A 21,458-nucleotide genomic window follows, 5' to 3' on the forward strand; every position below is an offset into this window, starting at 1 on the left:
AGCCGAGGCCGGGTCCCACCCGCTTGCGCCGCGCGTCTCCCGGGGCCGGGCCCGTCCTCGCGGCCCCGCCGCCCTCCCGCGTCACGTCGGCGGCCGGGGTCTGCGGACTGCGGGTCAGAGCCCTGGGAAGCGCGGGCGTCGGGGGCGTGCGGGCCTTTATTCATCGCGCAGGGGCGGGTGGGCAGGACGCGCCTTCACTCGGCGTAGGTGGCGTCGTCGTTGCTGTCGCTGTAGGCGGAGGACGAGAGCTCCTCGCGCGGGGTGCAGGCCGGGCACCGGCGCCGCACGTCGTCCCAGCACGGCCGGCAGTACACGGCCGCGCAGTCCGGCGTCGGGCACACGTAGGCGGCGGGCGTCTCGGGCGCCTGGCACACGACGCAGCGGCGGCGCAGCCAGCGGCGCGCGAGCGGGCAGCGGCGGTGCAGGACGTCGGTCAGGCGGGGGCGCTGCCGGGAGGCGCGGAGAGAGGGCTGCGAGGGCGCCGCACGCCGGCCAGTGCCCGCCTGCCGGGGCGGTGGTGCCGAGCGCGGCCCTCCCCCGCTCGGGGATGGAGACTCGGGGCGCAGCTCCCACTCCCCGCCAGCCGCCTTATCTGGCCGTCCCCGTGGGCCGGGAAGGGAGCAGGGCGCCCGCCACCATCCCTGCCGCGTTCTCCCCTCGACGGGCGGGACAGCGGCCAGTGAGTTCCCCAGGCGCGCAGAGAGCGAGCAGCCAACCCGGCTGGCTCCGGTCCCCGCACTCCAGGACGCAGGTCTGGTTCACCGTGCTCCCACCCTCTCGCCTCGCAGTCACCAGGAATTCCCCTCTGCAGGCCACCTTATCAGGGCGGCCTTCGCTCTGGAAACCGCAGAGGAGGTCCCCTGCAAAGGCAGAAGGCCTGGCCTTGGCCTGCAGGGCCGTCCATGCTCTGGTCCCCTCCAGCCTCTGCTCGGACTTGCCCCAGCTCGAGCCTGGCAGCTCCTGCGCCAGCCTCTCAGACTGACCCTGGCCTTTGACATTCGCTCTGGGCTCTGAGTCTTCGCACATTCTATTCCTTTAGCTTGGGACGGATGCCCTTCTCATTCCCACCCGCCGAAAGCCGGCTGACGTCCGACCTCTCACGGCATCACAGCCACTTGTTCATAGGCCTTTAGCCTCTATGTGTTGTGGGCTGGGGGATTTAGGCCCTGGAGGGAAAGTCAGGCAAAGCGGGTCTCTCTCACTTTTAGGGGCTCTGCCGGGCTAAGAACGGCTGTCATTCTTTTTTTTTCTTTTTTTTTTTTTTTTTTTTAATGTTGGGTCCCATACTAAGAAAGGGTGAATAAATTAGCTCCCTCCCACAGTAACCCCGTTAGGTGGGCATTGTCATCATCTTTCTTTTTCAAATGAGAAAACGGGCTTGCAGAGGCTGTTTCTTGCCCAAGGTCACACGCTGACAACTAGCCTGTGCATGGAACTTGCTAGATGCCGGCTCCTCGGGACCGAGACTCCCTCAGTCCTTACAACAACCAGATGGAGTGGCAGCTCACTCCAGGTGACAGAAGGGAAAAACCAAGGCCCAGCAATTAGCAAGTACTCCAGATCCCAGTTGTCAGGGCGATAAAGAAGGGAGCCAGGATTGAAATCCAGGCCCTCTCGCGCCGGCAGCCTGCGGCCCCGGCCCCACTGTTGCTGATCACTGCACAGGTCTCACACATCTCTCCAAGCTCCCTGACCTTCAGAGGGGAACACTGAGGTCTGGTGGGGACCATAGCCAAGGTCGCCCAGCATAATGAGGACGTGTAACTGGAACCCAGTTCTTCTGGCTCTGCGCTTTCTCCTTACCCCACGTGGCCCTTCTTGACGCCTTCTGGAATGCACCCCGAGCCCCCCAGTTTCCCCACCACCCCCAGAGACACTCAGTAGAACTTGTGGCTTGCCTTCAGTCCCTTGCTTCTGATGGAGCCCCCTTGCTTTTTTTTAGCCAGACCTCAAATCGGATTCCCCTTTTCTGCCTGCTTCCTCACGGCCCACTGAGTGTCTCAGGCTGGGCCGAATCCTGGGGGAGAGGTGGACTCAGCCCTGACCCCCGGGAGCTGGATGACCAGGGCCCTTGGCACCTCTCCCGTCAGAACTCACTGGGCTCCGTGGGCCTAGGGCCCTGCGGCTGGATGGACTGAGGGGAGAGGCCCCTGCCGCGGGTCGTCACCACCCCAGGAGCCACGGGAAGGAGGCCTGCACTTACCGGAGCCTTCTGCTCTCGCGCCTGCCTCAGGATGGCAGCCCTCCTCAGCTGCGTAAACGCTGCTCTCTTCCTCAGGAGCTCGTTGTAGAGGAACAGGACCCGCTTCTTCTCCCGCTGGGGCCGGGAACAGGGGGTCAGGGACAGGACAGTGCCCCCTGCAGACTGGAGTGGGGGCGGGGGGGGGGGCTGGATGCAGGCCTGAGGGTGTTGGGGAGAGGGTACCTTGGGGAAGTAGAAGGCGGCGATGACCCTCCGGAGCCGGTAGGCGAAGGCTTGGAGCAGGCAGAGACACAGCAGCAGGCCGATGGGGAGCGCCGCTCTCACGTAAGCCCAGGCGTCCAGGCTCAGGGGCTGGGGCAGGCAGGCTGCGGCAGGGCGGGCCTGTCAGGGCTCCGCGGGCCTGCGTCCTCTTCCCTGCAGAGCTGCCCTCTCCAGCCCAGAGCTACCAGGCTCCTGAGGCTAGTCCCCTGACAGGCCACAGGTGCGGGAGAAAACTCTGGTGGACAGCGTGGTTCCGGGGCGCTGGCACCCTCTGTCGCCAAGGCCCCAGATCCTCCAGCCGTCGGACCCCAAGCTGTCACCTTCTAGCAACGCGGGGTCCACCTGATGTTTCCTGCTCTGAGGGCCCCTCTTGGGTCGCCTCGGAAAGAGCCCGGTGCCCCCCTGCAGCTGCTCTAACCCGGACGCTGGACGTCGCTCACGCATGTTGTTTGACTCCATCACCGTCTCCGAGGACGTGTTGAGGGCTCCGATGGTCTTCCGAAGCAGCCGGGCCAGCATGGAGCGCCCCCCGACTTTCACCTCCAGTTTGTGGCTGCCTAAGGCCGTGGGGGGGCGGTCAGGAAAGGGTTGCAGTTTAGGAGGCTGGCGGCGCAGGACGAGGACGGGGTCCCGGGGGGGTTTCCCTCCGTCCGCTGAGCGCTAACCCCTCCCTGCTGCAGATATAAATATAAAGGAGGCTTGGAAACTGAGGCCAGCAGGCCCGAGATCGGACCCCACGCGGGGCTGGAAGAGGTGGCGGCCAGGGGCAGGGGCGAGGGCGAGGGCTCACTGCGGAAGGAGTACTGCAGGAAGGAGTGGTGGCGGATGGTGTCGAACATGGAGTAGAGGGCCCAGTCCAGGCCGCACAGCAGCAGCAGCAGCAGCAGCACGGGCACCGTCTCCACGAGCTCCCTCACCTGCCAAGGAGCCGCGGGCCTGAGCTGGGCGGTGCCGCCCGCCCTGCCCGGGCCCTCTCCGGGACCCGTGCCCTGGGCTGCGGCTGGAGCCCCCGGACCTGCCCCCATGGCCTCCTCACCAGGTTTCTCATTTCCGAGGCCTGCACGGAGGGACTCCAGGGGAAGATGACAGTTTTTTCCTCAGCTTTGCGGAGTGGCAGCAGCGTCCGTTTGCCCTGGTAAAATGTCCAGCTGGTGAGGGACACCGGGGTCCCCTCCCCTCGGCGCTCTGCCCTCCTGCTCCAGGAGGACACGCAGTAGGGCCCCCTTGGCCAGGGCTGGGCCCCCCTCACCAGCTGCTTCCTGCGCTCGTCAATCTGGCAGAAGTAGGTGCTAATGTAGATGTTGTCAAAGCGAATGTCGCGGTTGTAACTGTCCATGTAGGAGAAGCACCTGTGTACGAGGACGTCTCTGTGTCCTCCAGGCTGTCCTCGACCACCCCCCACTGCGGGCTTCCTGGATGTGGGGCGTTCCCCAGACCCCAGCCTGCACTGAATGCTGTGTATGTTCCAGGTGGAGACACTGGGCCATCTGGGGCAGGGCGGGCACCCCACAGGCGAGGAGACACGGGTGAAAAGGCGGCGGGGGGGTGGGTCGCATGCCTGGCCGGGAAGGGAGGGGTCTCAGGCACGGATCTCAAGCAGAGGACACAGCAGGAGCAAAGACACAGAGAGGTGGGGAGGCCCTCAAGGCTGCAGAGCCGCCAGCCCTCACGCCCTCCCACATCCGCCTCTCGCCTGAGCCGGCAGAACATCTCCTGGGGGTCACGTCAAGCAAAACGCATGCCCCCACCTGCATTTCCCCTCTCCCCAACACACCCTTGAGGCTGTTTTCTGTTTTGTACACAAGTGCCCCTCTGTGCACACCCAAGTCCAAGTCCCACGTAGCGCTTTGGTTTGCTAAGGAAACGTGCTCATTATCGGAGATGTGTTTAAAGCCGCGTGACTCTAAGTCAGCCCCGTCAACTGTGCAACCTAAGTTTCAGGGGTTCTGAGACCCTGTCAAAACCCTCTGGGAGGGCTCAGGCGGAGGGAGCGGTCCCCTGCAGGCCAGCCTGTGAGCGCCCCCGTGTGGGGAGATGGGCCGTGCCCTGCCTGGCCCTGCCCTCTGGCCGGCTATGCCCCCCCCCCCCCGCCCCTCCGGCCAGTGACCTCGCCAGGTCGAGAGCGGGGAAGCGGATTCAGTGCCTCCTTCCCCTCCTTCCTTCCCTCCCGGAGCTGGCCCCGGAGACCTGCTGCACCTTTCCCCTTCCTGCCTCCGCCTCAGGCCGGCTTCCTGCGGTGCCCCGCGCAGCCGCCGGGCCCTCTAACCCCTGATCCACCTGAGCCTCCTGGCCTCCAGCCTGCAGGGCTTGGCCAGCTCTCGGGGCCCTGCCTGCGCCTGCCCAGTCCTTCAGCCCAGCCTCTGCCCTCCACATCCCACAGAAGCCTTGGTCCCTGCCCAAGAGAACAGTCTTCCTCGCCTTGACCTTGGCTCCCCACTGACAATGGCTCTTACAGGGGCCTGTCCTCAGCTCCTGCCCCGTTCCAGGAGCCCCGCCCTCGCAAGGCCCTCCGACCCACCACAGGGTGCCCCGTGGGCGCCCCTCTGGCCTCCACTAGACCACCAGCGTCTTGAGGGTGGGAGGAAGGCTCCTTCACTCTGTCTTCCCACGGGGCCCTCGGCACACACCGAACGGCGCGCTCACCTGCCCCATGGAAGGGGCAGATGGGGCCGGAGCCCCCTGTGGCCGCCCTTGCCCAGCCCCTGCCTGTCTCAGGCATCTGGGGGTGGGGACAGGAAACAGAGGGTCCAGAGGTCAGCGGGGAAACAGAGTGAGGCCCGGGACTGCCCAGCTGGACGCCCCGCTGGCTGGGGTTGAGGACTTTGGTCCAAATGGAGGGAAAGTAGCTGCCAGTGAGGCAGGCGGCCGAAAATGAAAGCAGGGTTGGGCGGTAGAGACGGGCAGGGTTGGGCGGTAGAGACGGGCAGGGTTGGATGGTAGAGACTGGCAGGGTCAAAACCAAGTGGAACACGGCAGGCAGCGCCGTCAGAGGGCAGTCAGCACTGGGACGGAGGCCGAGGGAGGCGGCTCAGTGAAGACTGGCTCCCTTTCCAGGTGGCAGAGTGCGGGCCAGCGTCCCCCGTGCCGGGGCCACCCCGGGAGGAAGGGGCGTCGGGCCAGTGGGCTCACGCGTGCAGCACCAGCAGGAAGGTGCAGGAGAAGAGCACGTGCAGCAGCCCCAGCGCCCACTGCAGCCGGGCCTCCTGCTGGCGGACGTAGCCCCGCAGCTCCGTGCTCACGTGCTCCCAGCTGGTGTCCGCGCCCACCAGCGCGGCCCGCTTCTCCTCCTGGGGGGAAGGGGCACGGGGCAGACACAGCCCTCCTGGGCGTCTCTGCCCGGGCACCCCGCTCGTGACCCCCAGCTCTTCCCAGCACTTTCGGAACCCCCCGTGTGGAGGTCACGCAGGGGGCTGGGTGCGGCCCTCTCCTCCCCGTGGTCCTGCTCCCCTGCGCCCATCCGGGCTGACACCCTCTCTGGCCAGGCTGGCCATCGGGTCTCAGAGGCAGGTCCCTGCCCACCCAGGTTCAGCACAGCCCCCCCGTCCCCCAGCACCAGCCCATTCCGCCCTCGTGCCCCTCCGCCCTCCTGTCACCTGCTCTCCGCAGGCCTGTGCCCTCACCCCTTCTCCCTCGCGCCCTCCCAGCCGGGCACCCCCTGCCTCCTACCTTGAGCTCGATAGTGGCTGAGAAGTCCCCGTCCAGGTCGTGAACAGACTGGTTCAGGGAGTCGTAGGTCTGCCCGAAGTTCCCTTCCACGGGGATTCGGTGACGACACCAAACCTCCATCGCTACCGGGGGTGGGGGGGGGGGTCAGGGGCCTGTGCCCGCCTCTCGCCCCCCAGGGCCTGAGGACCCCATCTGCCCCGGCTGCCTGTCCACCCCTCTCCACGCTCCGTGAGTCCCGCGTCCTGGGCACAAGGCCTGACTTCCCCTCATCCAGCTCGTCGGTGTGTAACCACGTAACCACGCCGACTGTGAACACGGGTGGCAACAGGCACGGGGAAGCACAGCTCGGCTCCTGTATTCCTCCCTCACACCTCGGAGCCCCCTCATAGGCTATCGTTAGGCCCGTCTTCCAGGCAGAGAGGCAGAAGCAGAGGTCCCTGGGAATGTCCCCGCCACGGCCGCGAGGCTGCCCCCCAGGCTCGCCTGCACCCCCCGCAGTGTCCCCGAGGACTGGGCCCCTGCGCCCGCGTGTGTGCCTCCGCCCTCCCACCGCCCCGCTGACCCTTGGCGATGCTGCAGAAGAACTTGAACTTCATCGGCAGACAGAGCAGGTCCCTGAGCAGCGGGACCCAGATGCGCTGCAGGCACTGCTGGTGCTTCCGGTCAAACCAGCGGCGGCAGCTGGCGATGGCCTGGTCCACCACGTCTGCGGAAAGGCAGGGGCAGGTGAGGTCCCCTGGTGGCCTGCCTGAAGCCCCGCCCCCGGCACGCCCCCGACGCCCCCCCACGCCCCTCACAGGAGCAGCGCAGCTTGGTCTTGAGCTCATACATCTTCTGGGTGGACAGTGCGTGCCGCCGGGGAGGAAAGGCTCCCTGGCTCGGGCCCCTGCGGGCTGTGGGGTCGGAGCCGGACGCGTCCTCGGGCACGAACCCCGCGTCACTCTTCACCTGGGCATCCAGCTCCTCGAAGGACTTGGAGATGTTCTGAGTCCCGGCTCGCAGTGAATCTTTGCTGCCCTGGGGTTGGGGGGTGAGGACAGGGAGGTAGGTGCAGCTGCAGAGGAAGGAGCCTTTCCTTTGGCCAAACTCTGGGCTCCTCCCTCAGGCCCAGGCAGAGCCCAGGCCCTAGACAGCCTCTCACCTCATGCTCCACTGTTCAGTCTTGGGGACAGCCCCCTACCGCCTTTCCCTGCGACCAGTGGCCTCTGCTCTGCCCCCTACCCAGCTCCTCCACCGGCCTCTGTCTCAGATCCCCGCTAGCTACAGAAGCTTCCCCAAGCCCTGGGGCTTCACATGAGCCTCCCAGACCACTATGCCATCTCAGGGTCCTCAGTTCCAGTGTCCCCGATGTCACCTGACTCCCCAGCTCGTCGACGCGCCAATTCTCCCATGCCTGCAGCCTCCAGGCCCCCTCAGCCCCATTCCGCAATCCCCGGGGCCTCCAGGCTTCCTGAGTGCTCAAGGCCACGGCCCCCAATTTCCTGACATTCTAGTTCAGCTACCCTGACATTCTAGTTCACCTGCCCAGGTGTTTGGAAATGGGGGGTGCAGGTCCCATGACCGGGGGCAGGGGCTTTCCCCACTGTCTAGTGCCCAGGGCACGTCCTGCAATGTTTGAAGGCAGCCATGCCGGCCCCCCGGGGCAGAGGGGCCCGGCCCTGCCCACACGTGGGGTCCTGACCAGCAGGTCCTTGAACACTGCACGCAGCGGGGCCGTGGAGACGCGCCAGGCCGCCCGGGTGTTGTTGACCTGCAGCTCCACTGTGCAGCCCAGCGACACGACCACCTCATTGAGGTTGTAGCGCAGGTTGGCCACAGGTCCTGGCGGGAAGATGCCCTCGTGGGTCTCCCTCTGGAGCTAGTTGCTCTCCAGAGGCCCCCTTCACCCCCAGTCTGTGTGCAGTGGGTGACCGCCTTCTAGAACTGTATGAGGGGGCCCCGAAGCCCGGGAGAGGGCAGCCGGCTCATCACTGGGTTGATTTTCCCCGTGTAAGCCGAGGCGGCCCAGAGACGTGGAGGAACTCTCTCAGAGGCACACAGCTGCCATCAGGCCCCCACTCATTCCCCTTCACCCACCTGGGTCTTGCCCGGTGGCCCGCCCAGTCACACACTATCCCCAGGGACACACACTCACCCTCATAGATGGCCGCCAAGGCGTACCCCAGCACGAAGAGCCGGCCCTCTTTGCCCAGCATCTTGGGCACTAACAGGAGGCTGGCACAGCGGATGTGAGGGGAGGTCCCCCAGCCCACAGCTCCCAAGCCTGTCGGGAGAGACCAGCAGGTGGCAAGGGGGAGTGAGGGTGCAGCCTGACCCACCAGGCTGAGCATGGCACCCGCCCCCCAGGTTCTTCCCAGAACCGCACTGCCTTCTTGACGCTGGGCACCGGCTCTGATCGCCCTTGGAGGCCGCTCATTCATGTGAACAGCCCTTTCCCAAGCTCCGCTGCATGGCGGCTCGGGAGGGGCGTGGAGGGACACCAGAGGTCCAAGAGCCATGGCCAGTGATGGAGGGTCGAGTGTGTGTGTGTGGGAAGGGGACTCTTCCCTCTTTGGTAGGCTGGATTCACACACTACCCAGGTGGCGAGGAGGCAGGGAGTGCCAGAGAAAGTTCTGGAAACCGTCACTCGTGCTCACAGCCGCCTCCCTGTTCCCGTGCTCTGACCCCATCCCAATCACTATCTCCGTCTCTAATTTTAGCCTTAATCATGGACCTCCTGGTGGTGTTAACAGCTTCACAGGTGTCTCCCTGTGGTCCCCGCAAGGACACGGAGAGCTCCGCGGAGCTCAGAATTCAGGGAGAGAGTGAGCGAGTTAACAGATGATATGGCCCGAGTGCACAAGGGAGGCCCTTCTCCAGGGCTGTGGGGGCGCGGCCGGAGCCAGCGTTTCTGTGCGGAGCATGGGTCTGCGAAGGCCGGACGCAGCGGCTGACGGGTCGGCGGGGGCCGGAAGACAAGGGACGTGTCGTCGGGAGACAGGACAGCGTTCCAGGCCAGAGGGACGGCAGAGCTGGGCAGGGAACCCAGTGGCTTCCTGTGCGATGGAGCGCTGGCCATCGTCGGAGCCAAGTCCCCGCTTCTTCCCTCTGTCTCTCTCCCCAGCTCTTGTGGGGTCCCCGTCACCTTTCGCGGGGCCTAACCAGTCCCCTGCCTCCCCTCTGTATTTGGGTTTTCACAAGGTGGCCAGAGTGGTCTTGTACACACAGCCTCTGACTTTGTCCCTTCTCTGCTTCAAACCAGCTATGGACTTTCCACCAGAGGTGGGGTCCAGTCCGAGCTCCCTTAGCGGGGTCCACGGACCCCCTTGATGGCTTAGGGCTGCTCAGCCCATGGCCTGCCTGTCCACCACCCACCCCCCATGCCTCGGGCCAGCCCTAGAACAGGCCAAGCTCATCCTGCCTCTGCCCGAAGTGTGGCTCCTCACCTGGCTGGCCTTACCTGGTCACACAGGTTTGCTGGGAGCCCTGTCTGCTGCGCCCGCCCGAGCGTCTGCCCTCTTCCTGGCTAACACAACTGGAGTTTCCTTCAAGGCCAGCCACCTGTCCCTGCCCCAGTCCCTGGGGGAAATTGGGATTTTCTCACACAATCATGGGATAATAGGATATCAAAAGGGGTTTGTTTCGGGGCACCTGGGTGGCTCAGTGGTTAAGCCTCTGCCTTCGGCTCAGGTCATGATCCCAGCGTCCTGGGATCGAGCCCCGCATCGGGCTCTCTGCTCAGCGGGGAGCCTGCTTCCCCCTCTCTCTCTCTGCCTGCCTCTCTGCCTGCCTGTGATCTCTGTCTGTCAAATAAATAAAAATCTTTAAAAAAAAAAAAGGGGGGGGGGTTGTTTCATGGTCTTGGCCTTCTGGCCAAGGATTCAAGCTAAAGGAGTTGGCAAGTAGTCTCCCTGGTTCTCCAGAGAGCTCAGGGGGTCTGTAACGCCCTGTCTGGGCCCACCAGCAGGGCGAAACTCGTCTCTGGCCCTCTACCCACCAGTAGATACAAAGACAAGGCCAGAAATTAGAATTTTCTAGGACGCCTTGGGGTCTCAGTTGGTTAAGCAACCGCCTTTGGCTCAGGTCATGGTCCTCGAGTTCCCGGACCGAGCCCCGCATCGGGCTCCCTGCTCAGCGAGGAGTCGCTTCTCCCTCTGACCCTCCCCTTCTGGTTCTCTCTGTCTCTCAAATAAATAAATTAAAAAAAAAAAAAAAAAGAAATCAGTACTTTCTAGAAGAGAAGAAGTTGGAGTAGGCAGACATAGCAGGGGTGGTCTGAGGAGAGGGTGGGGCTTCACTTCCAGGCCGAGTGCGAGCCTCACGGGACCCCAGAGAGACGGGGCGGAGGGGACGGTGGCCCTGCGTGGCCACGTGAGCCCGGCGTGGAAGGCGAGGCCGGCTCGGCGCTGGCAGGAACTCTGGGGCGGGTGGGGGATGTGCCCCGGGAGCCTTGCTCGCTTCTCAGCCCGGCAGGGGAGGGGGCAGCGGCAAGGTGCCTGCTCGCCTACTTTGGCAGGGCAAGGATGGAGGACTTCCTCGGGGACGAGTGGGCCTTTTGGAGGAGAAAGTCGCCCTCGCGGAAGCAAGACAGGCTCTCGTATTGAAAATAGGCAGCAAGGGAAGGGTCGGAGGGAGAGGTCCTCCCCGGGGCCCGGTGTGGTCCTGGGGCTGCCCACACAGGTCAGTTTCCGGGGTGAGCGGGCGAGGGCCCTGCCGGGCCGCCTGGAACAGGCAGCGCGGCGACGCTGGCCGGGGGGCGGGGGGACGGGAACATTTTCCTCTTTCTTAAAGGAGACCTTGAGAAGGAATGTTCCCGTCTTCCAGCATCGATGGCTGAAGAGGAGATGCCTGGACTTGAGGCCGCCCCTGCGTGACCTGAAGACGAGCCGCCACCAGGCCAAACAGAGAGGGAAACTGGGTCCGTGGGGGGTGGACTGAGGGGCTGAATTATCCAAAGTCCAAAGACTGCTCGGCCTTGAGAGTGGCTGTTGCGGGAGACAGCCGGCTTTCTCCGTGGCTAATCCACCTGCTCATGGGCTCCTCTCCTGGCCCCGCAGCGCCCGCACGAGGCTCCCTCCCCAGTGGAGCCTCCAAGAAGCCTTCCCTGACTACCAGCCCCTTCCCCAGGCCCGGCACCCTCCCATCACGCCTCCTCGTCATCCCCAGAAAGGCTCCTTCCTCCCTCTCTCTCTCCACTGGGGGCCCCTTGACCTCGCGCCCTTTAGAAGCCGCTACGGGGCCCCCGAGAGGGCTGAATGAACGAATGAAGGTGTGAGTGAATGAATGAACCAACAGAATTAATTGGGAGGAGCAAGACACAAGGTCAGCGAGGTTGGGAGCCATGGGGCACCCTGTGGAGAACATGGAGTCCTTCCGGTTGGGGAGGCCCCTAGGGGACAAGGACCGGTCAGGTTTCTTCCATAGACTGGGGCCCCTTCTCCTGGGATCTCCCCTCAAAGCCCACGAGGAGGCTGGGGCTGGGATACTCGGTGCACAAGAAACAAGATCAGATCCGTTCCTGGGCCAGGACTCCCCAGGCCTGCCCCACAGGCCTCTCGAGGGTCCCCGTCCTCAGCCAGCACTCACCCACCATGCCGTACAAGGCCACCATCTTCTGACCCTCGTAGATGTCCATGGGGTTCACCAGGAGCTGAAACAGACCTGAGGGTGCGGGTCAAGCTGACGATCGGGAGGCGGGTCCCTGCCCCCCGGGCTCTGCCCACACTCACCCATGGCCAGGAGCCCGCCGCTGCTTGCGCCCAGCAGGAAGGCGGCACCAGGAAACGTGCGGGGCTGTCGCTGCAGGAACCGGCTGCAGGGGACAGGCAGCCCCCAGCTCAGGAGTCTCTGCAGCGCTGCGGGGGTGGGGGCAGACACACTGGGGCCAACAGCCCGCTCTTCTGGGTGAGATGCGCTTCATTGGGGTCAGGGGCCTACGGGGGAGAGGCTAGGGGAGACCTTGGCAGGCGTGGTGGGAGCGGGCGGGCCATCCCGAAGTAGGATGCGGGACCCTGGGGAGGCAGGACAGCTGTGAGGGAGAGAAGAGGAAGGGGCTTGGCTGGAGGCGAACACTGGGGGATAGCCGGAGACCCACAGGGGGGGGCGTGGGGGCCCCAAGGGGACAGGGGATGAGATGCCCTGAGGGCCGGTGCTGGGAAAGGCCGGACTCACTGGTGTGGGGGAGCTTCCTTCTTTCCCCCTTGGCTCCATTCTGATGAAGTGTGATGGCCATGAGTCAGCTTGGGGGACCCTCCCTTGTCCCACAAACGTCCTCAAGGTGGCCTCGGGCACAGAGGTCCCCTTCTATCCCCTCTGCTGTCTGCGCAGCCGGACAGCAGCCAAAGCTCTGCTCTGAGACTTGGGGAAGGAGAGTAGAGACCTGTGTCCCCGTCTCCAGTCCTGGAGCCGGTCAGGCTCTCGGAGACAGACACAATACAAGCTTCCGGAACCTGAGAATGTGGCGAGGGCCACAGAACCTGGCGGGCATCTCCTGGAGACAGGCCGGCATTGGGTCTCAGCAGTCATGCCCAGACTCATGAAGGACCATGTGCTCCCCTTGGGGACGGAGGAGCCGAGCGTGGCGCGGACCATGGTCCGCAGCTTGGGGGGGTTTAGCCTGGGCATGTCTCTGGCCACGGCCTATGGGCTCCTGCAGCTGCTGGTGGAAGGACACAGCCCCTGGGGCTGCCTGGTGGGCACCCTCACTCTGGCTGCCTTCCTCAGCCTGGGCATGGGGTTCTCGCGCCAGGTCCGGGTCACAGTCCTGCTGCTGCTGCCCCAGGCCTTCTCCAGTGAGTGCCGGGTGGGGGATGAGGGGGGCAGGAGGGATCTTACAGGAGGTGGGGGCGGTTTGAGGGAAACCTTCCAGAGGCTTCCGTGCGAGACCGTGCGCGAAGCCGGGGCCCTGGGCCCATGGAGCCGTCTCCCCCAGGGCAGGGCCGGATGCTGCTGCTGGTGGCGGCCTTCGGGCTGGTGCTGCAGGGACCCTGTGCCAACACACTGCGTAACTTCACCCAAGCCAGCGAGGCCGTGGCCTGCGGGGCCGAGCTGGCCTTGAACCAGACCGCCCAGGTGTTGGAGCAGGCCAAGCAGCCCCTTGTCAGTAAGGCCCCCTGGGCCCGTGGCTGTGCGTTCTGTGGCCCCGCTCCGTCCCCTGCGGCTGCGGACCCCTCCCCGTGGCTCCCTGGCCGGCTGCATCTCCCCACACCCTGGGGGGCAGCCTCCTCTCCACTCTGTTCCCCACCCCCGCCCCCCCTTGCAGCGGGCAGAACCGGCCCCCCAGTGCCTCCACCCCTGCCCCCCAGGTGCCCTGAACAAGATTAAAGCCATTGCCCAGAAGGCCAAAGAGGTGGCTGACCGGGTCCGCAAGTTCTTCCGGTCCATCATGGACGGCGTGAAGCACGTAGGTCAGCACAGTCAGCACGGCTGGGGTGTTTCCAGAGGGCGGGCTCACGGTTCACCCTGTCTCCTCACCCGTGCCCACGTCACGGCCCAGGGCCCCTCCCGGGTGCTGACTGGCCCCCGCCGGATACGGCGCAGCCAGGGCCCTGACCGCGGTCCCGCGCTGGGTGCTGCCCTGGGGTCCCCGAGTCCCAGCCAAGGGGCCGCAGGGCTCCGGGCCTGGGGACCAGCCCCGCCGCTGTCCCCAGCTAGGGTCCTGCGCAACGTGTGGTACTGGCTCCTGCACATCGGCGACGTGTGCAACGCTGAGCTGGGCAACCCCTACCTCAAGTGTGCGCGGGTCTTCGACGACGCCAAGGACCGCTGCATGCACGTTGTCCCCTGGGCCTATCACCTGTGCTACGTGCTCATGCCCTTCAAGCTCGCGCTGTGCGGACTGGCCAGCGGTGAGGGCCGGCGAGCGCCTGCGGGGCATGGCCAGTGAGCAGGGGGTCCGTCGGCGGGGCCGGGCCCGCGCTGGGGGCACTGGGGGCACTGGGAGAAGCCGGTTTGGAGCCCTTGCGGAGGTCAGCAGCAGGAGAGGGAAGCCAGAGGACCCGGAGGCGGGAGGGCCGCGTGCCTCCGCCTCCCCTGACGCTCGGTCTCTGGGTCCCAGTGGTGCAGGTGTTCTGCATTATCCCCAAGTACCTCCAGCCTTTCTTGCGAAAGACCCTTGGCACCCGTGAGTGGCCCCCTCCCAGCCCTGCTGCGGGGGTACTCCTGGGGACTCTCCCCTCTCCAGGCCGGCGGTGCTCCCAGTCCCCAGTGAGAATGCAGGAGGGAGGAAAGGTGCCGGGCAGGGACGCCGGAGGCCCAGCCTGGGCTGGAGCAGGGAGAGGACCAAGACGTCCTACCCCCGCTCCCCCCTCCCCGGTCCTCCCAGCCCAGGGCAGGGCACTGAGCTGGGCGGGCACAGAGAGGGGCCGTGGTGTCAGGCCCCTGGTGGTGACAGCATGGACCGCGGGGGCTTTGTCATCTCCTCCTCGGGTTGGGGGGTCCCGGCTGTTCTGCGAGCTATGCCAGGCCCTGCCCCCACTAATTCTCCTGGCTTCCGGCTCCCCTGCACCTGCTGGCCCCAGCTGTGAGGAACCTAATTAACCGGGTGCGTCAGGAGTTCGAGTTCAACGTGACGGCCGCCCACCACTTCTCCGTGGACCTCAATGCCTCTCGGAGCCTGTCGCAGGTGGCCCTGGACCTCCATGAAGCCGTCAGCCTGAAGCTGCACCGTGTCCGAGAGGCCCTGGCCCTGATGGGCTACACCACGCCTCTGCTGCTTTCGCTCCTGTACCTCCAGTGAGGGAGGGCCCCAGCTGGGGGCTTGGGCTGCGCGGCACCAGGTCGCCCCCAGGGCCTCCAGGAAGGCTGGAGCCTGGGGGCCAGGGGACGTGGGACCCTGCGGGAGTCGGTGTGGGCTGGGGAGCTGAGGGGCCTCCATTTACCTTGCCAGAGCTCTGTTCTACCGGTACTGTTACTTGAACTGGGTCGGTTATGACAACGTGTACATCACCAGCCGGTTCCTACGCATGGAGGCCATCCGCTCCGAGGCGGGGCTGCCCACGGTGCTGCCCCTCAGCGCCCATGAGGCCAGACGCTACATCCAGCCTGGTGAGGGCCCCAAGATTGGAGACCAAGACCCAGGAGGACACCAGGGCCTCCCCTCCACCCCAGCCCTGACCCTAGGCCCTGTGCACAGCCCTGTCTCTGGGGAGCCCTCGGTCCCAAAGGGGGGACCTCCCGGCACCCAGACACCCAGACACAGAAAGAAGGGCAGAGGAAGCTTCCGGGGCCCCGGACATCCCGACAGAGGGAAGTGTAGGTGGGGAGGGGCTGCCAGCTGAGGGAAGGGGGGCTTTGGGGGTGAGGCCAGAAGTATGAACCTGCCAACATGGAGAGGAAGCCTGGGGGGCTGGGGCTGGGCTGCCCAGGAGGGTGGGTTCCTCTAGCCTCAGAGCCCCTCCCAGCCTTGTCCGGGGACCGTCCCAGCTTCCACACCAGATGAGCAAACAGGCCCTGGCTCGGAATGGGGTGTGCTCCGCCGGGAGAATAAGCAGCGGCCTCCTGACTGCGCTCCCCGCAGGTTCCGTCTTCCTGTCCAGGTGGGAGCAGATGTTCTACACCCTGGCCATCCTCAGCCTTGCCCGGCACCTCCTCCTCGTGCTGGCCCTGGTCTTCCTGGACTACGCCGTCTTCTGGGTGCTCGACCTGGCCCGGTACCAGTTGCAGGGGGAGATCGTGGCCCGCAGTGAGTGCCCGGGCCTCGCGCTGTGGTCCCCTTGGTCGGCGTCCTGGACCCAGGTGGCCTCCTGGGTCCCAGGGATTGCCTGGAGGTCCCTAGGTCACTGTGACTCATCAGCCCCGATCCTGCCGCCGCCAGCCCTCCAATCCTCCTGGGACCCCTGCCTCCGAGTCCTGGGTCCACCATACGGAGTAGTCAAAAGCACAGGACCTGGAGTCAGGGAGCCTGCCCTCTGCGGCGGTGACTCGGGCCATTCCCGAACCCCCCAGAGCTTCAGTCGCCTCTTCTTCGGAGCTGGGATGCTGGGCGCAGCCCCCGGGTCGCTTGAAGGGGCCCAGGACGCCTTGTGTGGGAGGGCCCGGGAGGCCGTGCTGATGAGCGTGCGGGACCACAGGGAGTAATGACTCCCATCCTGTGCGCAGAGGCCGGCGGCACTTAGAAAGCGCCCAACACAGTCACCGGCACACTCAGTCCGGCGCCCACCGCATGCGGGACACGGGGCACATTAGCAAGTGCTTGAAAGCAAATGCTGCTGGGCCGTCGTGGGGACAGGGACGGACTCATGGAGCATCGAGGCCTCTCCAAGAGGCTCCTGGGGGGCAGGGGCTTGGTGGGGCCCTGGGGCAGCAGAGGCCCCTGGCTGGGGGGTGGGGCTGCGAGCTGCCCTGTCCCACCACCCGCCCCCTGGCACCGGCCCTCACAGAGTGCGCTGTGCCAGGCCCCGTGCTAGTGTCCATAACCGTGGAAGGCACCGGCTACACTGGGAGGATTTACCGGGACCTGGTGTCGGCGTTCGACGTCTTGCAGCAAAGCAACATCAGCATCTTGTCCCGGCACTGCCTCCTGAGGCCCTCGGAGCCAGATGCCACCGGTTACATCGTCATCGGTACCGGCCTCGGCCGTGAGGGCACGGGGTGGGGAAGGAACAGGCGTGGCAGAGGGCGTGAGGACCGGGGGTGCGGAGGCGGCCGGCAGCCCGCACCCGCAGACGGCGGTTCTTGGCCCCGCCGCCCCCCAGGCATCCTGTACGGCCTGAGTTTCTTCGTCACGCTGTTCGGCAACTACGTCAGCAGGCTGCGGCGGGCCATCTGCGCCTCCTACTATCCGTCGAGGGAGCAGGTGAGCGGCCACAGCCGCGGCCGCCCCCACCCCTGCCTGCTGGGAGCCCACGGCCGTCTGTCTTGGTTTGGGGGAGCTTCGACTCCTCGATGGCGCCAGTCCTCTCTCCTCTGGCTGAAGTCCCGCTAGGCACATGACCTGGACGGCGGGTATCCGGGCCCCAGAGGTGCTGAGAGCAGGGGTGCCTCTTGGGGGGGGCGTTGGCTGAGAAGGAGCTTGTCGTCCCCAGAGTGTGGGGAAGGGCATGGCCGCCGGGGTCCGTGCTGGCGTGTTGAGGCGCAAGTGGAAATGCAGCAGTTGGGCGCTCGATTGCCAGTCAGTCCTGGAGCGTGCGGCGGAGCCCTCCGCACCCTGTGCCAGGATGAAGCCGACCTCGCCCGGTGCTTGCGGTCTCAAGGCCAGACAGGCTTTTAACCAGATATTACAAGGAAGAAGTGTTTTTGTGCAGTGTTTTTGTGCAGAAATAAAGAAAGTGCTATGAACACCCAGAGGACAGACTAGGTCACCCCACCTAGCGGAGCCCAGGGCCTTCCCAAAGGAAGAGGCATCGGAGCCAGGCCTAGACGGATTCAGAAGCGTGGGCAGAAGGCAAAGGACGGGAGTGGGGATGGGGGGCAAAAGGCATTCCGGGTGGACGAGACTGGATCAAGGCAGATCCCGGCCCCGATCTCCCCTCCACCAGGAGAGGATCTCCTACCTCTACAACCTACTTCTGAGCCACCGAACCAATCTGCCGGCGACCGTGCACCGAGCAGCGAGACGGCGGGCAGCGGACCAGGGCCACGCAAGTGTCCTCCAGAAGCTGGCCAGGCGGTGGGCCCACTGTCCCCCCTTGCAGAAGTGGGGCAAGAGGGGACAGAAAAAGAGCCAGAGGTCACAGTGGCTCCCTTCTTAAGTCCCTGAGGTTTGGCTGAAGAGGGTGCCCGTTCTCTGTGATCCATGCGCGAAGACGGAGACAGGGATGAGAACTCTGGGCGGTGGGCAGTGGGGGGAGGGGGCGGACAGGACACAGAGGTTGCTGCTGAGGGGGGTCAGGCTGCAGCGAGGCCCGCCCCCGCTGGTGGGCGGTGTTGGGTGTGGAGTGGGCTGGCGCGTCAGCGTCTGGGACTCCTCCCCAGGTGCTCCTGTCTGGGCCCCGTGCTCAGCCACTTCTGGCCGCTCCAGGATTATTGCCTGGGCTGTGGGCAGCTCCACGACCCCGAGGACACGGAGAACTTTGTGTCCTGCAGCACCCCGGGCTGCCGAGGTGAGCCCCCGGGGTTGGACCTCTCCCCTCTCCCTGTGGGGACTCCCCACAGTCGTGTGTGACAATTGGCTATGGTCCTTCCTCTGTGGACTTCTGGAACTCACACTTTAGGCCCCTCCCTTCGTGACCACATGTTCTTGTCTACAGAGAACCGTGAGAAGCTCATTCTCCCTGTGTTTGCCTTAATTCTGTTGGTGGTAACCACTCGTTCGCAAGTGGCATTGCAGCCGGGCCCTGGCTTGTCCCTCTGTGAGGACAGTCCCTGCAGGGCTGGAAGCGAGGGGAGCTTGGTGGCGGGGTGGGTGGACTAGCTCAGCCACCTTTTCCTGCCCTCCTGGTGTTTGCAGGGCTCTTCTGCCCCACCTGCTTCCGTCTCCTGGACAACACCTGCTCCGTGTGTGCGGCGCCCCTCTCCCAGCAGGGGGGCCTGGACCTGGAGCTGTGAGTCTCCGGGGGATGCAGTGGCCGCAGTCCTGTCCGTGGGGGCGGTGGGAGCTGCCGCCTGATGGGAGGCTTTCCCAGGGACTCCAGTGACGAGGAGGCCCCCCGCCTCTGGCTGGCCGCCGCTCGGAGGAAGAACCCTGAGCAGGAGCGTTTCCTGCGGCAGCAGCTGCAGGAGGCCCTGGGCAGGACCCTTGCTTCGGAGTCCAGCTCCGAGGTCAGGTGAGCAGAAAGCAGCACCTGGGGCCGGGGAGGCCTGAGCTGTCATGTGTGCAGTGGGCTCCTGGGCTGCGTGGCCCTGTGCTAGGGCTGGAGACAGCTGAAGGGCTTGTGGCAGAGTTGGGGGGGGACCCGTCCAGCTTGCCCTGAGCGAGCCTATGGAGCGGTGGGGAGTGATAGCGGGCCGGTGTCCCCGTCCAGGAGAGCAGCCGGCCAGGTCAGGCAGCGGACAGAACAGCTGGGTTGGGATGAGGTTGAGTTAATGAGGGCTTCAGGAAGCAGGTTTCGGGGGTAACCTGGGTGTCTGCTGGGCCAAGGGGCAGAGGAGAGCATGGGGTCGAGGAGCCTGGGGGGAGCCTGGAGAATGGGAGATGTTTGGGAGGCTGTGTGTGTGTCACTCGAGTCAGGGGCGCCAGGATGAGCTGGGAAGTGGAGGGGCAGAGAGCTGGCTGAGTGCCCTGGTGGCCGTCTGAAGATCCCGGGAAATGGCCCCACTCGTTCCTGGCTCTGTTCTAGCCTGAGCTAAGAAGGCAGTGGGAAGCCAGGGCGGCCTCAGGACGGAGGTGCTGAGGATGGGGGCGCTTGGGACGGCGTGGTGCCAGCCGAGCGGAAGGACAGGCTCTGGGGGAAGAAGAGGGCTCGGGTGGGGAGCTCTGGGCTGTCTGGAGGGAAGCTGGCAGCCCAGGGGCCGCTACAAAAGGCCTGGGGTCTGGGCCTGTGGCTCCAGGCTTGAGTTATTACAGCGGGGAAGGGGGGTGAGGGCAGGGCAGGAAGGGTGAAGGGAAAGGGGCCGAACCCTGAGGGGCTCAGGCGCAAACCAAGTGGGGGAGAGACCGGAGCAGCCGGGGGCCCAGCGTCGTCACGCCGAGACAGGCGAGGCGGCGGCGGCGGTGGAGAGGCCGCTGGAGTGGCTGTGGGACATTTCTCGTGGTCCCGAGCAAGCCCAAACCAGAGCAGACCGTAACGGGCCATAGGCCAGTAGGTAGAGAAGACCCAGAAGGAAGCCGTGCGTGGCTCGGTGTCAGAGCCCGAGACGCTCGGTCCTGTCCCTGGGGAGTCACTGCCGGAGTCGAACAAGGAAGCTAGTCGGGGAGGAGCGGGGAGCCTGCGTCTGCACAGCGGCAGAGCAGGCTGGGAGCCGGCCCAAGGGGATGTGGGGCTCCCCAGGAAGGGGAGAGCTGAGCCCTTCGGAGGTGACGGAGGGCCCCTGAGGCACCGGGTCTGGGCCAGGTGGCCCGGCGGCCTCCGGAGAGCGGCATGCCCCGAGCGGAGTGAGTGCTCTCCAGGCCGCTGGCCTTGCCGCTCCCTGCAGGCTCAGAGGACCGGGAGCCCTGCTGAGGGCGCCAGGAAGGGGCTGGGAGTGGATGGTTGCAAGGACCGGGTCTAGGGGGCAAAACACCTGCCCTGGGAGTGCCCTGGGAGCAGCGGGCTCGCGGGGCCTCAAAGGCGCAGACACTGCACGCGCGTGGCGCAGCCGGACTGACCTCCAGGGTGCTGCTGGGTGACGTGGCTTTCTTCGGGACCAGGACCCGAGGGCTGAAGGCTCTTTTTTGGGTGGATCAGGGGAAGGACACTGGGGAGAGAACGGGGGGGGGGGGGGTGTCTTCAGGAAGCGTGTGATAGGACTGGCCTTGGGGTAGAAACGGGGCCGCCTCCCTGGGGAAGTCCAAGGTCCCTGCCTCCCTGAGGTGTGAGAGCAAGAGCAACACAGAATGGGTCGTGGCCAGGGAACGTTCTGGGATAAACCCAGGGGTGGCCAAGGCTGGGGGTCGCTCTGGGAGCAGGAGCAGAGGCCTCTGTGGCCATGGGGTCAAAGCTAGAGAGGTGAGGAGGGTGGGGGCCACATAAGCAGTTGGTCTGGCCGTGGCCCCCTGGGTGGGTGCAGCAGATGTCTGGGGAGATAGCTGTGGCCCCCGGGGGGCAGGTGCCACTGGCAGGACCTCTGCAACATCCCATGTACCAGCAGGTTGATGAGCAGCCTTCATTTGGGAGGCCTGCATACAAATCGCAGTGGGCACGGGCTGGTGTGAACGGGGCAGGGGAGGGATGGGCACGGGCTGTTGTGAACCGGCAGGGGGAATGGTAAGCTGAGGGGCGGGGGAGGAAGTGAAGCTTTATTTTCAGAGATTCCTGGGGGCTCCCTGAACTTAAAAGCGGGGTCGTGGGGAGGGGGGAAGCTTGATCCCTGACCATGTAGGTGTAACACCAAGGTCACTACTGGTTCTGTCCTTATTGGCCATGTGACCTTGGGCAAGGGATTGCCCCCTGGTCCGTCAGCACCAGCCTAAAACTGGGGCTCTTGAGCCACAGGCTGAGATCCTGTGGGGACCAGGAGCAGCGGAGGCTGGGAAGTCTGGACAGGGCAGGCGTGCACCTGTGGAAACGGCGCCCCTGACCGCGCCACTCCCTTGCCCTCCTCACTAGTGACCTGGACGAGGAGAAGGGGCCTCGGCAGAGGACACACAGTTAGCGGCTCCAACCGGACGCCCAGTCTTTCGGGGTTCCCACCCTGTCTCTGCCCACCCTCGGCCGCCCTCCCAAACCCTCTGCCCACCGCAGTCCCCTCCAGCTCCAGAAGCCTGGCCCCTCCCCCTCTTCTCTCCAGCCCCTGATCCCTCCCCCCCACCCCCAAATGAAGGAACCAAAA

The 21,458-nt window shown here is 65.5% G+C and overlaps 2 protein-coding genes across 2 annotated transcripts; one reads left to right on the forward strand and one right to left on the reverse strand.

Annotated features, from left to right (window-relative positions):
• Positions 1-64: 64 nt before the first annotated feature.
• Positions 65-12,635, reverse strand: DCST1 (DC-STAMP domain containing 1). Its single transcript, XM_059413817.1, has 16 exons — positions 12,282-12,635; positions 11,840-11,965; positions 11,697-11,771; positions 8,265-8,393; positions 7,812-7,951; positions 6,928-7,147; positions 6,693-6,836; positions 6,131-6,252; positions 5,594-5,751; positions 3,714-3,813; positions 3,501-3,596; positions 3,255-3,381; positions 2,785-3,021; positions 2,426-2,568; positions 2,204-2,317; positions 65-446 (listed from the first exon to the last, which is right to left on the reverse strand). The coding sequence occupies exons 1-16, from the start codon at positions 12,340-12,342 to the stop codon at positions 195-197; spliced, it is 2,244 nt and encodes a 747-aa protein (XP_059269800.1). The 5' UTR covers positions 12,343-12,635; the 3' UTR covers positions 65-194.
• DCST2 (DC-STAMP domain containing 2) lies at positions 12,634-21,443 on the forward strand. The gene is made up of 15 exons (XM_059413816.1): positions 12,634-12,901; positions 13,042-13,212; positions 13,415-13,516; positions 13,760-13,957; positions 14,167-14,232; positions 14,630-14,843; positions 14,998-15,155; positions 15,628-15,792; positions 16,505-16,672; positions 16,805-16,905; positions 17,588-17,718; positions 18,024-18,151; positions 18,499-18,592; positions 18,674-18,814; positions 21,236-21,443. The coding sequence occupies exons 1-15, from the start codon at positions 12,634-12,636 to the stop codon at positions 21,279-21,281; spliced, it is 2,151 nt and encodes a 716-aa protein (XP_059269799.1). The 3' UTR covers positions 21,282-21,443.
• Positions 21,444-21,458: the final 15 nt, after the last annotated feature.

Source organism: Mustela nigripes, chromosome 10 (assembly GCF_022355385.1).
Source record: "Mustela nigripes isolate SB6536 chromosome 10, MUSNIG.SB6536, whole genome shotgun sequence".
In the NCBI taxonomy this organism is placed as follows: domain Eukaryota; kingdom Metazoa; phylum Chordata; class Mammalia; order Carnivora; family Mustelidae; genus Mustela; species Mustela nigripes.

Coding starts and splice junctions, on each gene's coding strand:
- DCST1 (XM_059413817.1), bottom strand. CDS start 12,342: ATGGCCATCACACTTCATCAGAATGGAGCCAAGGGGGAAAGAAGGAAG. Junction 8,394..11,696: donor GGCCTTGTACGGCATGGTGG/GTGAGTGCTGGC, acceptor CTCTCCCGACAG/GCTTGGGAGCTGTGGGCTGG. Junction 7,148..7,811: donor CAGTGTTCAAGGACCTGCTG/GTCAGGACCCCA, acceptor CCCCAACCCCAG/GGCAGCAAAGATTCACTGCG.
- DCST2 (XM_059413816.1), top strand. CDS start 12,634: ATGCCCAGACTCATGAAGGACCATGTGCTCCCCTTGGGGACGGAGGAG. Junction 16,906..17,587: donor ACTATCCGTCGAGGGAGCAG/GTGAGCGGCCAC, acceptor CCCCTCCACCAG/GAGAGGATCTCCTACCTCTA. Junction 18,815..21,235: donor GAGTCCAGCTCCGAGGTCAG/GTGAGCAGAAAG, acceptor CCTCCTCACTAG/TGACCTGGACGAGGAGAAGG.